Source organism: Nuphar pumila, chromosome 7 (genome assembly GCF_984573655.1).
Source record: "Nuphar pumila chromosome 7, dmNupPumi1.hap1.1, whole genome shotgun sequence".
Lineage (NCBI taxonomy): Eukaryota > Viridiplantae > Streptophyta > Magnoliopsida > Nymphaeales > Nymphaeaceae > Nuphar > Nuphar pumila.
The window spans coordinates 107,534,657-107,550,490 of record NC_143255.1 but is presented as its reverse complement, the minus strand read 5'-3'; the positions used below and the strand labels follow the sequence as shown (position 1 = coordinate 107,550,490).

General features: G+C 41.5%; 1 protein-coding gene across 1 annotated transcript; it reads left to right on the top strand.

Annotated features, from left to right (window-relative positions):
• Positions 1-27: 27 nt before the first annotated feature.
• LOC149832824 (glycerate dehydrogenase) lies at positions 28-3,030 on the top strand. The gene is made up of 13 exons (XM_090014735.1): positions 28-248; positions 353-436; positions 803-943; positions 1,054-1,175; positions 1,272-1,353; positions 1,446-1,518; positions 1,599-1,690; positions 1,780-1,854; positions 1,980-2,087; positions 2,169-2,246; positions 2,368-2,412; positions 2,494-2,608; positions 2,693-3,030. Exons 1-13 carry the CDS (start codon positions 126-128, stop codon positions 2,713-2,715), a joined length of 1,161 nt encoding a protein of 386 aa, XP_089870861.1. The 5' UTR covers positions 28-125; the 3' UTR covers positions 2,716-3,030.
• Positions 3,031-15,834: the final 12,804 nt, after the last annotated feature.

Here is a 15,834-nt window from a genome sequence, read left to right as displayed (position 1 = left end):
TGCTTATCCGTGGAACGGTGAGCCTGCATTTTCCTTTTCAAAGAAAAAAAATAAAAGTCTGAAAAGAAAAGTGAATTAGTAAGAGAACGTTCACTCTAGTCTCTACAGAACAGAGCAACGAGAAGATGGCGAAACCCGTCTCCATTGAAGTATGGAATCCGAGTGGAAAATACAGGATAGTGAGCACCAAGTCCATGCCTGGCACCCGTTGGATTCGTCTTTTAACCGATCAAGATTGCAGGGTCGAGGTATTTTATTATTTTTCCATTTTTTTCTTGTTGGTTTTATTATTATTATTTTTTCATTATATTTGGATTCTCTGGTATGCCACTGACTCTGTTTCCTGTATCAGATTTGCGCAGAGAAGAAAACCATATTGTCTGTCGAGGAGATACTTGCTCTGATCGGCAATAAGTGCGATGGAGTTATTGGACAGGCAATTTTGATCTTCAATTCTCCATTTCTTGCATTGATTCCTGAGATTTCTGATTTTTTTGCTCTTCTCTCAAGTCTTTCAAATTATGCTAAAAATGGTCAAGAAACTCTTTGAGTTTATGTGAGGAACTCTAATTGTGGTTGGTCTTTTAAGTTCTCTTGAAGATGGGTTTCATTATTTGGTCCCAGAAGAGCGTCTGGTACCATATTTCGTACATTTCTCAGCCAGGACGCCTCAAATTTTTTTCTGTTTTATTGGTATTTATAGTGGGCATTTTGTGATGTATGCAATCATCAAGAGGAAGGTGGTACAATATAATTTTCGGTTTAATGGTTTCTATGTCTGATTTTGATTCGGATATTGCAGTTGACAGAAGATTGGGGTGAAACTCTTTTCTCTGCACTAAGGAGAGCAGGTGGAAGAGCGTTTAGCAATATGGCTGTTGGATACAACAATGTGGATGTGAATGCTGCTACCAAGAATGGGATTGCAGTAGGAAACACTCCAGTAAGTGTCACTCAAGCATGCTTTCATCATCTCGAATGTATATTCAAGATGTGTTACCCATGTTTTATCTGAGAACTTTGGTCATTAAAATGTAATATTGGGATTGGCAGGGTGTTCTTACAGAGACAACAGCAGAGCTAGCAGCTGCATTATCAGTAGCAGCTGCTAGGAGAATAGTGGAAGCCGACGAGTTTATGAGGGCTGGTCTGTATGATGGATGGCTACCTCATCTGTATGGTTCCCTCTGTTTCACTCTTCATGGTGCCCTTTGTATTGGTTCATACTTTAAAACCATGTAAGATTTTTAATTAGTTGCCCACTTGTGTAGGTTTGTGGGTAATTTGCTCAAAGGGCAAACAGTTGGCGTGATTGGAGCTGGACGTATTGGATCTGCATATGCACGGATGATGGTATTTAAATTCCACTACTTAAGGCAATATGAACTCTCTCTCATGTTTTAGTTTTAGTTGATTTACTTAATGTTTGCTGTATGATACAACAGATTGAAGGATTCAAGATGAATCTGATATATTATGATCTGTATCAGGCAACTAGACTAGAGAAATTTGTAACCGGTTGGTGTTCCAACATTATTGTTTGGCACGGATCATCCATAAATTTGTGAAGTTGTGACACAAAGTGTTTATTCTTGTAGCTTATGGGGAGTTCTTGAAGGCTAATGGGGAACAGCCAGTTACATGGAGGAGAGCCTCCAGCATGGATGAAGTTCTTAGGGAGGCTAATTTGGTGAGTGCTCAGATGATGGGTTTTCAATTTTTTTCTTTTAGCTGATAATGATGATGGAATTGATTAGCAGCTTGGCGTAATTTATGCAGATAAGCCTGCATCCTGTTTTGGACAAGACTACTTATCATCTGATCAATAAGGAGAGGCTCTCAACCATGAAGAAGGTAGCACTTTTGAGGAACCAATCTGAACCATATGCTGTAAATTTTGCGCTTACAGTGTGTGTGTGTGTGTCTCGGCAATACTTTCTGTCTGTAAATTAGTTGATTACAACTAAGCTGTATTGCAGGATGCTATTCTTGTAAATGCAAGCAGAGGTCCTGTCATTGACGAAGCTGCCCTTGTGGAGCATCTGAAGGCAAATCCTATGTTTCGAGTTGGCCTTGATGTCTTTGAGGTAACTAGTTTATTGTCATGACTATCACAGGAATCATTAAGTTCACAGAATTCACTACTTAATCTGATTAACGTCCTCCAGGATGAGCCTTTCATGAAACCAGGACTAGCTGACCTGAAAAACTCAATTGTTGTCCCCCATATAGCGTCTGCCTCCAAGGTAAGGAAATTATTCCAAGCATGCGATTTATTTCTTATAATCACATATCATCATCATCTCTCTCTCTCTCTCTCTCTTGTTGTAATGCATGAGCTGATAAATCTTCTACATTCTTATCCAGTGGACTCGAGAAGGAATGGCGACGCTTGCAGCTCTCAATGTGTTGGTATGTCTGGAAGATAAACAAATTTCAGAATTCCATGCATGGGGCAGTAGAAAGTACTCAATATGACTGATTCTTATGCAGGGGAAGATCAAAGGCTACCCAATTTGGCCAAATCCAAATTTGGTGGAACCTTTCTTGGATGAAAATTCTGTCCCACCACCTGCTTGTCCCAGCATTGTCAATGCAAAAGAGCTAGGTACACATCAAATAACACTTTGGAGCAGACTCTTTTTCTTCTAGCAACCAAGGCTTTGAGTAAGAGTTTCAAATTTTATGGCAGGCTTGCAGGTTGGGAAGCTTTAATCTGGAATCTTGCTTTGTGAAAGAATGTTTTGTGGGCAATTATATGTTAGCTTTCGCAAGGAAACTTGGTACAAATTTTTAGATCTTTAGTAGGATCTTGGGTTGAGGAAGATGCAATGTTTTTTTAAAAGGAGAGGAAGATGCAATGTTAGTCGTGTTCTGAAACCTACATAATTTGCAAAATCAAATGGTCTCCAGAAGTTCATTATCTTTTGTGGCTTCATCAGCAAATTTAGAATATTTATCACTTGTAACAAAGCTTTCCATTAAGTAAAATAGAATGCTGCTGCATCTTTAAGGCAGTTCCTTTTTTTATATTGCTGGGGGTGAATATTTATCCCAATATGCTTTGTTAAGAATACGTCAAGCATGGGTTACTGCTAAACTGAGGCAGCTGATCCAAAACCCTCTTTCTTTCTTTCTATTTTTTTAGCTAGCCAAGATGACCTCCTTGTGACCAAGATTTGTCACCTGACATGGGATGAGCCTGGTATGAAATCTAGGGCCTGCGTCCTATGTTGCAAAGTCAAAGCTAGGTGTACTCCCTGGTGGGCAAGAGAGGCTTCAAAGATTTTACAAACCAGAAGCTCACCAAGGAAGGTCTCAAAGGTTTTACCCATTTTGATTACAGGATGTTCTCATCTGTAAACTTACATAAGTTGTGTCAATTTGGACACAAAAAAAACTTCAGCCTCAGAACTTTCGATACACTACAATTGATATCTCACAAATCAAGTTAGGGGTATAAGCTTGAGTGAGTTGGAGTACTGCAGTGTTATCTTTTTTTTTTTTTTGCAGTAGGGTTTCTTGAAGATGAGGCCTTCAAGAGATAGACCCACTCAAGATTCCAATATGAGAAAATCACTCGAGGATCGGGCAGACACTGTATCCTGTGACACACATGCTTGCAGTAGACCCGATATTGTTTCTCTATTACTTAGGTAATTTGATATGTGCGGGGGTAGGTATCCCTATTGAGCGGCAATGTCTCTTAATAGTCTTTGAAATATGATTGACTATGTGAACTTTGGTCTTAGATAACCAGCGTGTCTTATATTGGTTCCGTATGTCTATATATTGGGTGAGCAAATCTTTTTTTATGCTAATAATGGTAACTAGAGTGAGCGCATTATATTAAGTTCAGAGCTTTAGTACGTCTCTCAGTGTGGTCCCAAAAAAAATATTAGTAAATATGAATATATTGAATCAAAGTCATGATTTGCCAAACAAGTTTTTTGTAAATCTTATTTTTGAGATATGTTTGTAATTATTGTGTTTATTAAATTTGGTTTTGGTGTCTTTAAAATCTCTACAACTTTTAGAGTTTTATTTTAATTAGAAATACAAATTTTAAACCTTGTCAATTAAGAAAGTGTAGTTGAAGGTCGACATCAACTAGGACTCTTTTTTTTAATGAGAGACTAGAGTCCTTGTACTCTATAAATAGTGGGTCTCACCCTAGGGAGGAGGAATCTTGGGATAATGCTCTATCAGATTTCTTGGAAATCATGAAGGACTTCGGCTCTTGTTGATGCATTTATGAAGCTCGAGAAACACTTTCCCGATGATCAAAGGTGATGGGTTCAATCAAAGGAAACTCTCAATCTCGATGATTATACCTTCAGAAAATAAAAAAAATGTAAAAAAGAAAAGGGTGATCTCAAAGGAGGGAACTTTCCTAAAAACATCCAAGATGCTTCATTATGGGTCTCAATCACCAATATATAGTCTTAGGGTTAGATCGAATCTAATGTGGATTTGATCCATACAAATAGATCCAGACCGAAACAAATACAGATTGGTCCAAGATGTATCCGATCTCACACAAACAAGCCAAATCAAAGCAAATAAGTCCAAGACACAACCAAATACCCAACCTAAATACTCATGGACCCAAATATGAAGAAGTTGATTTGATCAATCCAAAAGGGAAAGAACAAGATTTAGGTTGATCTGTAACAATTCCCCACCACTGAAAAATTGCCTTGTCCTTAAGGCGTGAAGTTTGGATAGCGTTGCAGCAGTTCATCCTCAACTTCTCAGGTCGCCTCATACACTTTGCTCCTAGTTCACTGGATCAATACCTTCGTCACAAGTCATCTCTGTACTCGTATGTGTCTCCCCCAAGTGCATGCAGTGGCTGGACTTTGTTGCTCCCCTTCAGACCCGATGCACAACTTTGCCTTAAGTCTGGTCCACTTTCCTATTTAACAATTTCACTTGACTTCTAAGAACCACAAAGGGGACACAATTTCCAATGAATGCAGATCTATCAAACACTGATTCAGAGAAGTTGACGATGGAAGGATGCATTTTGGTTGATGATTCAAATGTGGGCACATCTATGTCTGGCTCTTTATTGTCGTATCATCGACCACCATAAAATATAATCATGTATCTCCCTGCCTAAGGACTCGGGTCATCTGGCATGTCTTAGTCTCAACGATAGGTGCTCGAAGTGTTGCGGCTATAGTGATCCTCTCCCTTGCATGCTGGAGCTTCATCTGCATGTATATGAAATTCTACTATACACTGCCTAACGACTGGAGCCACCACATTCTCAATTCCACATCTACCCCCTTTATGGGCAGCATAAACAAGCTGATTACAAAGTGGTGGCTCTGCATTTGTAACGAGGCCTTCGAGTAGCAAGCATCGCATCTCCACTTGCTCTTGTCTTCAACAACCACATCAAAAGGTGTCTGCGGAATGGTAACATATTTCGCTTTACATCTTTGCACAAATAAAATTGTGTCGACCTCGTGTCTAACAACAATATATGCTCAACTTTCCAATCACACCTTATACCCATATAGTCTGCGTGACCTCTACTCATGTAAGGGCATGGTAGAAGATCTCTGCAGTCTTGTCAGCCTGATCCTCTATCTTTGGCTCAACTTCTACACCATCTTCCTCATTGTCCTCATTGTTTAAGTCACACATGTATAGGTAGCTTGTACTTGTGCCCCAAGCACCACACCTCATCGCAATTGTAGCATAGTCCCTTCTTTTGCCTTTATGTCATCTGCTCACAAGAGATTGTGCAAGTCGCTCATCTCTTCTTTTGCTCAGGCTTTGTGGGAACCTTCCCGGATTCAGTTGTCGATGTAAGTCCTACTGGCCTGTCTGGTCTATATGTCCCGCATGGCTTGCCCTTTGTCTGACTACCTCCCATCGCCATGGTTGGTCGTAACCATCACTACAAGAAAATTGTTAATTAGCGACGGAAATTTGCGACGGATTTTTTCCGTCGCAAATTAGCGACAAATTAGCCAGAGAAAACTTTCTTCATGAATCCGTCGCTAATTAGTGATGGATTAGCGATGAAAGTTGTTTCATCGCTAATCCATAGCTAATTAGCGACAGATTAACGACAATAATTTTTCGTCGCTAATTCTCAATACAAGAAAACCATTTTAGTAAGGGATTTTTTCGTCGCTAATTAGCGACGGAAAAATTCCCTCGCTAAATCCCTCGCTAATTTTTGTTTTAAACCGAGCGCGAAATTTTCTCTCGCTCCTCGTTCGAAATTTAAATCGACCGCGCACGATTTAAACCGCTCTCTCCCCGTCGAAGAGCGCGCTGGAGAGCATGACGGCGATGAGGCAGTTTCACGGAGGACGGCGACGCCGGCGGACGACGACGCCGGAGGATGGCGACGACTTCGGAGGACGCAGTTTCATGGAGGACGACGACGACGGAGGATGGCGACGCCGGAGGACGACGACGACGGAGGACGGCGACGATGGAGGACGACGACGACTTCGGAGGACGCAGTTTCATGGAGGACGACGACGCCGGAGGACGGTGATGGCTTCGGAGGACGCAGTTTCACGGAGGACGGCGACACCAGAGGATGGCGACGACACCGGAGGATGGCGACAGCGACGACGGAGGACGACGACGACTTCGGAGGACGCCGTTTCACGGTGGATGGCGACGAGGCTGAGCGATTGCTGGAGGACGGCGACGCCGGTTCACGGAGGACGGCGATGCCGGAGAGCACCGGTTCACGGAGGACGATACAAGTCTGTGTAATGCCTGTCAGGTGCGGTATAAGTCCGGCTTATTGCTGCCGAAATACCGCCCGACCGGGATCATTTTTTTTTATTTTTTTTTAAAAATTTAGCGACGGATAATGTCTGTCGCTAATCTGTCGCAAATTTGCGACGGAATTAACGACAGATAAGTTTTTCGTCAATTAGCGAGCAAAAATTCGCGATGGCCTCTATCCATCGCTAATCCGTCGCTAAACTGTTTAGCGACAGATTAACGATGGATTTAGGTCGTCGCTAATCCACAGGTTTCTTGTAGTGCATCTACTTGCTGTCCTCTATAGTTTCTCAGCCAAATGAGCCAACTCAAATACTTGCCTGCACCTCATCTCCCACTTTAGGTCAGCTATGAAAGTACCTATCAGTGCAGTTTTTGGTCAGTTCATCATCAACAAATTGAGTCCCTCGAACTCCGAAGCAGGTTATATGTTCCCCCCCCCCCGAACAGGGCAGTTAGCTACATCTCATGATCGGGGGTCCCAAAGAGCACCACGTATGTAAGCATGTGCGTCTCGTATCCCCATGTTTGTCACCATTAATTAGTGTTGGAGTTTGATGCGATTGCAAAGACTTAAGTACCCTCTCCTCCATTGGTGCAAAAAAAAATGACGGTTCTTGAAAAGGAGTGGTTGTAAAGACTTAAGTGCCCCGAAGATGATTATTTAAGACCCAGTCTCTGCACTGCAGGATTATCCGAGAAAGAAATCTCCCCTGGAGGAGGCCATGAACATCAACCCTCTCACTCTCTCTCTCCCTTCTATTTCTGCTTTTGTCCATTAGAAGATCATACATTGCTCCATCAAGCACCGACTGACCTGCACATTGACTGTTGTGGAGCCTGATTCAAAGTTTTTACCCTTACAGGAGGAGGGTTTGGGGGCTCATCCCAGCGTGGGTAGCATAATTCAACTCTCACTCTCTCTCTCTCTCCCTTATATTTCTGCTTTTGTCCATTAGAAGATCATACATTGCTCCATCAAGCACCGACTGACCTGCACATTTACTGTTGTGGAGCCTGATTCAGAGTTTTTACCCTTACAGGAGGAGGGTCTGGGGGCTCCTCTCAGTGTCGGTAGCATCATTCAACTTGAAGAGTTGTGGAGTCTGATTTAGAGTTTTTACCCTTACAGAAAGGGGGGTCTGAGAGCTCCTCCCAGTGTGGGTAGCATCATTCAACTTGAAGAGTTATGGAATCTGATTCAGAGCTTTTACCCTTACAAAAGGGGGGTCTGAGGGCTCCTCCCAGCGTGTTCATGGCCTTTTGCCCTTACAGGAGGGGGGTCCGGAGGCTCATCAACCCTATAACTCTCTCTCTCCCTTCTATTTCTGCTTCTGTGCACATCCATCAGAAGATCCTACATTGCTCCATCAAGCACCGACTGACCTGCACATTGACTGTTGTGGGTCCTTACTGATGAGCTGCCTCTAAATTTATTCGACTCTGGGTCCTTACTGCACTTTAAGTTGAGTCGTTGTATTTTTTGTTATTCGGTTGGTGGTGAGGCCCTCCTCTACTCTCTCAAGACTCTTAGCTTGGGCAATCTTTCTTTTGATGGATACAACTTTTCACAAGATAACTGACAATAATGATTTCAAAAGGCAAGTGGAGGTGTCGGGAACGCGAAAGATTTGCTGGAGAAGAAGTTCACTGGAGGTGTATGGCGATTTGTGGTTATCGTTGAATAGCGATCTGTGGCATCGCAGCACAGTGATTGACAGTCCTACGCTGCGATGCCACACATCGCAGCACACTTGAACAATCCTTCGCATCACGCTAAGATTGACAGTCCAACAATAATCAACAACGTTCTACGCTGCGATGCCACATATCGCTATCAACGTGTGATTAGACATTCGAACAATACCCAAAAATCACCATGCTGCGATGCCACAGATCGCTCTCCGACTCAAAGCATGAAGCTAATTAATTGATTGCGTTTAAAAAAAATATAAATACGGCTTTTCGCATGCCGCCTTTTTTTGATAACCGTCGCCAAATTAAATGCTTGCGTTCGAAGTATTCAAAAATACGTTTTTCCATGCCGCTCATTAAGTTTTAAATATTCAAAAATACGTTTTCCACGTGTGATTTGATATTCGAACAATACCCACAAATCACTATGTTGCGATGCCACAGATCGCTCTCCGACTCAAAGCACGAAGTATCCAGCGATGGCAACAAATCCTTTCCTTATCTATTGATTATTTGCATCGCTGTAATCAGCGATGGCAAACAATCGCTGTATTTGTCTTCGCCAATACTTTGCGCGCTATTCTTTCGAGGCGAAGATAAATGCAGCGATTGCGAAGACAAAGATCTTTGTAATAGTAATTTCAATTGTAATCATTGCATTTTTGGAAAAATGAGAAGCTTGACTTTTGAACAAAGATCTACGTTTACAAACAAATCTTTTGAACTTGTGCACTCGGATTTATGCTGCGATGCCACAGATCGCTCTCCGACTCAAAGCACGAAGTATCCAGCGATGACAACAAATCCTTTCCTTATCTATTGATTATTTGCATCGCTGTAATCAGCGATGGCAAACAATCGCTGTATTTGTCTTCGCCAATACTTTGCGCGCTATTCTTTCGAGGCGAAGACAAATACAGCGATTGCGAAGACAAAGATCTCTGTAATAGTAATTTCAATTGTAATCATTGCATTTTTGGAAAAATGAGAAGCTTGACTTTTGAACAAAGATCTACGTTTACAAACAAATCTTTTGAACTTGTGCACTCGGATTTATGCTGCGATGCCACAGATCGCTCTCCGACTCAAAGCACGAAGTATCCAGCGATGGCAACAAATCCTTTCCTTATCTATTGATTATTTGCATCGCTGTAATCAGCGATGACAAACAATCGCTGTATTTGTCTTCGTCAATACTTTGTGCGCTATTCTTTCGAGGCGAAGACACCCGTAGTATCTAAGGGAGGATTTGCTTACTATGTTATTTTTTTTATGATTATTCAAGATTTTGTTGGATATACTACCTTAAACATAAGCATGAAGTCTTTGCATCGTTTAAGACATATCATATGATGATTAAAAATCAATTTAATGATAATTTAAAAATCTTTAGAGTTGATTCCGGAGGAGAGTATCTTTCAAATGATTTTAAAAACTATCTTGAAAACCATAGAATAGTTCATCATAGATCTTGTCCAAAAACACCACAACAAAACAGTCTAGCTGAAAGAAAACATAGGTATATTATTGAAACAACTAGAACAACTAGAAGCAAAAACCCGCTATCTATCGATTTGAACAAATTCAACCACAAACCGCAAGTCGTCAATGACAAACGACTATAAACTCTCCAAAAATCCGGCATTGTGGAGATCAGGTCATGCAAAGAGGCATGCCAACTAAGTTAATAGCCCACACGAGATTCCTGTGTGCCAAACCTATCTGTCGACTGCATCGTAGCCTGTCATGAAAGAGAAAATATTAGACACTGAATTAAGTTTCACAAGAAATGCATACCTCCTCGCAACATCGATTACATACCAAAAGCCTTGTCTTCCTTGGTGCAATGCCGGCGCTATCGGCTATTTCAGCCATTGCAGCATGAGCTACAGTTACTTTACGATGTGACCTTAGCATAGGAGTCATAAATGATGCAGATAAATCATGATTATGATCACTGATTAAAGTACGCACGGCAAATTTCCCATTCGGATGTCTTCTCAAAACCAATCTCGCCTGACATCCACATCTTGATTCTGGCGTGCTCCTAGTTGGATTTCCCATTGATTTCTTCCAACCTTGCTTGGAACAGACATATGTCTTTCTAACCAAGACACCCTGTGCATTTTTTGACCAAGAAAACCTTCTCACACTGAAGCCAACTTTTAAGGCATAATCATTGTAAAATTTATATGCATCTTCTTCGTTATTAAAATGCATTCTTTCTACAGGAACATAGTCAAGTGCAATTCCATGTACATTCCCAGTTCCTACGGTTTTATTAAGTGTACTGACATCAAAATCAGGATCATTAGTGAATTGCATTTCTTCTCCTGGAACATTGAAGTCAGGTGTACTTCCGTGTACATTCCCGGTGCATACACTTTTATTATGTGCGCTGTCATGGTAGTCTACCTCATCATTGAATTGCATTTCTTCCACTGGAACATTCAAGTCAATAGTGGGTCTAATGCTTGCACCCTTCTTTTCATGTGCATCGTTAGTGCAGATGTTCAATTCTTCAGTTGGGTCATAAGTATAGATATTCAATTCTCCAGATCTTTCTATTGATTGAGCTACATCGTCTTTATTACAACCTGATGATAAGCTCAATAATGTTTTAAGCAATATATCAATTTGTGTTTGCAGTAACATGGCAAACAAGTCGATATTATCTCACAAAAACGAGAGTCTGTTACTAATACAGCGGTTTGAGATACAATGCATATGATGAGTGAATGTAGGATACCTGATGGGGTAGAGGCCCTTCCTAGCATCTGCAAACAAGCATTCCTGTCAACAGGTCCCAGCGTCTTACAAATATCGATAAGTTTCCAACCTTCGTAAGAACAAGATCTACCTGCAATAACCAAACAAAGCCTTAATGACACACAAGACGACATGCCTTCTTCATCGATAGCATGATGCTGGGAAGCTACTCACGCCGCCTTGATGGAACTGGTTGGAATGTTTGTGCATCATTGCTTTCTTCCTTAATGCCTAACAACAACAACAAATAAAAGAAGACAGTGGAATGTTTTGTAAGCAATATATCAATTTCCGTTAGCAAGCGGCATAGGTTTACTACGATTTAATCAGGATGCATATAAGAATGGATACCACTAAGGTTACGCAAGTCAAAGCAACGATTTAATGAATGAAAGTATCAAAGCAAGTGCGGTTTGATGTTTGCTTGTGCTGAGCATCGACGTGTCGCTTACCATGCCAATAAAATAAACATGTCGTACATGTGTGTTGACGATAACGCTCTCATAATATCCACGAGGCTCTAAAGCGAGTTCAATAGAAGTCGCTGAGAGAGCAACGATATGCATGCGAAAATCGCCCCGCCATGCGTGTCAAGATGTGTTTCTGCACCCAAACGTTTTCAAAGTCTGTGTACAAATATCTTACAAATACATGTTACAAAACATATAATATCTTACAAAACGATATGTATAGCGATTTGTCAGATATTGAAAATCGATACGGCAGTTTAGTTTTTATAACTTATAACTCGACGATACAAAAACATACTATCTAAAAGGTCAATAAATATATCGCACAATAAATTACAAATCGATAAGGAAGAACTTGAACATAATAGCAAACAAATCGATATTAACTAACAAAAATGTATCTCACAAAAACGAGAGTCTGTTACTAATACAACGGTTTGAGATACAATGCATATGATGAGTGATTGTAGGATACCTGATGGGGTAGAGGCCCTTCCTAGCATCTGCAAACAAGCGTTCTTGTCAACAGGTCCCAGCATCTTACAAATATCGATAAGTTTCCAACCTTCGTAATAACAAGATCTACCTGCAATAACCAAACAATGCCTTAATGGCACACAAGACGACATGCCTTCTTCATCGATAGCATGATAAGATGAAAAGCTACTCACTGTGCCTTGATGGCACTGGTTGGAATGTTTGTGAATCATTGCTTTCTTCCATGATGCCTAACGACAGCAGTAATGAAGAGAAGACACTGGAATGTTTTGTAACACTGGAACGTTGATAATGGGAGCACTGTTACAGCAGATGGCGCAGGCGAACGTCTCCACTTTAAATGGTTAACATCAAACTTTCTGGAAGGAGGACTTTTTTGTCCTTTTCCCCACCCGTCGTTTCACAACTTTTGAATGGAGGATATTTTTGTTATTTCCTCGAACCGTCATTTCAGGGCAAGAAAAGCAAGTAAGGGTGATTAAGTGTTTGCAACAGCACCAGAGTCCGATGCAAAGTTATGTCAACATCTTCGGGAATACGAGCCTCATGTGCATGAATACGTGGAGCTCATTCGATCCCCCGAACACGGACGTGGGATTTAGTGAATCATCGGGGGCGAACATACACAACCCTCTCCTCGAACTCGGCCTAATATTGTACTATTTTTCCTATGTACCTTAGCTTTGAGATGGTCACGTCATGGTTCACGAAGGTAGACAGTCCAAAGCCCACCATCAATGCCCTCGAGAACATCCTCTAGTCTGGTGTCCCGTCCTCCCTCTCAAACCAATGATACTAGCGTATCGCCTCCTCTTCCATGTGAATGGAGGCTACCTGTACTATGTCCTCCTCTATGGTCTAGGCCACTTGAAAGTATTGTTCTTTATGAAACAACAAGCTTGTTGGGTCGTTTCCCAAAAAATTAAGGAACTCCAACCTTGGGTGACAAGTATGGTAGGGCCCATGATCCCGATTATACCTTGCCATCTTTGGTCTAGTGCTGTCTTGGTGCGACACCCTTTTCAACTGGTCCGTCCCTTGCAGGAATTGTTGTTGCCTCTAGCTAATCTTGGCATTTATCCCCTCTGCTCACTTATCAATTGTCAGCAGTCGTGTATCGATGGCCGCCATGTTGTGGTTCATATCTATTATCAAATCTTTGAGGTCTACTCAATACAGGATATACACTCCTCCATGTCTGCCCTATGCTTAGTAACCATTTTCTGTGCTTGCATCATGGTCATCTCGGCCAAACTTGGTGGGAGCTCATGTGAATTCCTTTCGCCATGTGCACTCTGATGTACCCACAATCTCCAACTCATTGGATCATGTGCCAACAATGGTGGTGTGCCCATAATTATAGAAATTATATTTGTCTAAGCAAACATATGACCCATATTATTCAAAATAAAGAAATTCAAGAACTAGTGGCACCTAGACTCATTCGATCCTAGAGGGCGTTGATGATAGGCGGTTGAGCAAGGTGGATCCTACACCTTCGATGGTGGCGGCAGATGGTCGGGCATAAGTGGGTTGGAGAGAGAGAGAGAGAGAGAGAGAGAGAGAGAGAGAGAGAGAGAGAGAGAGAGGTTGGGCGACAATAGCATGGGTTGCCCTATCATGCCGAAATAAAGAAAGAGAGAGGGAGAGAATGGTCAGGCGGTGGCAACAAGGGCTGCCCCATCCCGCTGAGTTAAAGAAAGAGAAGGGGAGAGAGAGAGAGATCAACATCGGTCGAGAGGGAGGGCTCTCCTACAGGGTCTAGCAGTGGGGCCGAGAGGGATCTCCAGTATACACGGCCAACGGTGGTCTCTAGCAATGGCCGTCGAGGGTGCAACTTTAGAGAGGGAGAGGGTTTGAGATTCAGGTGAACAGGAGTGTCGTGTTATCCTCCTAGATTTGGGACCCAATCCCCAACGAAGATCAAAGATGAGAGAGATGCGAGAGAGCGGGAGAAAGATCTTTGGTGGGGATTGCTTCAAGCATCATCCTTCCATCGAACTCCAAGGTGGTGGTGGTGATGACGTTCGATCCCCATCCTCCAATGGCCAAATGTGTGCAAGGGAAGAGGGGGTCCTATGCAGGGTCATGTGGTGGGGCCAAGAGAGAGAGAGAGGAACTTTGAGAAGAACCTATCCAGTGTGGGTCGTGCGACAATAGAGAGAGAGAAGTGAACAGGAGAAGGAGAGAGTCGATGGCTCAATCTTCAGTGGGGTTCTCTCTCAACTTAGCAATCATTGGTGGCTCTAATACCAATGATAGGACATTGATCTTGGGATCGATACCCTATCAAATTTCTTAAAAAAGATGAAGGGCTTGGGCCCTTGTTGATGCATGAATGAAGCTTGAGAATTTGTAGATGCCACAATCAAAGAGAGAAACATGTCCCCGATGAGTAGGGACAGTGGGTTCAATCAAAGGGAGACTCACAATCCCGATGATTATACCCTCATAAAATAGAAAAGATGTAAAAAGAGAAAGGTAATCTCGGAGGAGAGAATTTCCCCAAAAATGTCTAAGATACTCTATTTTAGGTCTAAGTCCCCAATATATAGTCACAAGGCAAATCGAGTCTAGGGTAGATCTAGTTCAATACAAATAGATCCAAACCAAAGTAAATACTAATCGATCCAAGATGAATCCAATCTCACACAAACCAAACCCAAGTAAAAATGTCTAAAACCAAACCAAATACTCGACTCAAATACACATAGGTCCAAATGAGAAGAAATTAATCCAATCAATCGAAACAAAAATAACGAAATCCATGTCAATCTGTAACTTCCTTATGAGCAGCTATGTAGCCAAGAGGCAAGCCCAAGTATGCATCATTTAGTGTACTCCTGAATGTAGGGTGAACACAAAAGCTTAAATCCGATTCTATTTTAATGGTGGTTCAAGTTAAAGTAAGTTGATCTAGCCTTCTGCCTTATTTTTTTTCTTTTTTAATTAACATGGATTTGTGATTTAGTTTTGTTCTGGATATAACACTGATCCGAACTAGATTCAGTTTTGATCTGGATCCAAATATGTTAGATAAGATTCATACCCAGATTTATTTGGATCCAGGTCTATTTGAATTGGTTCAGACTGACTGGATCAAATTAGATTCAAATTCAGCCTGGCGCAGATCAAACCGACTCCAAACATAGAATCAATCAGACTCGACTCGGTCTGGCTCACACTCAAACTAGTTCGGATTGAACCAGTTCAGTCTGATACTTTTTTTTTTACGTGGTTTGGTCTGGGAAAGATATGCCCACAAAAGATGGGCAATATTTACTTATATGATTATTCTCTTGGTCTAGATGTGTGAACCGGTGAGCATCTCATTATTCGTATACTATAAAGTAATTTGACTATATGGATTTATTTATTGTGGTTCATTTGCTTTAAAACGTATCTTAGACTGATGAATTTAAATAATAAGTGAAGTGCCATTATAACCAGAAAAAGGTGAGCTTTTCACATCCAATTTGCGGAATCAAAAGCATAGTTTGTGCTAAATAAACCTTGCTAAACCCATTCATATGGACTATCTATTTGAAAATGCATAGTAGGTGAGATTAAACTCATTTTAAACATGCGCACGCTATCTATTTTTAAATGTATAATAGGTGACATTAAACTCATT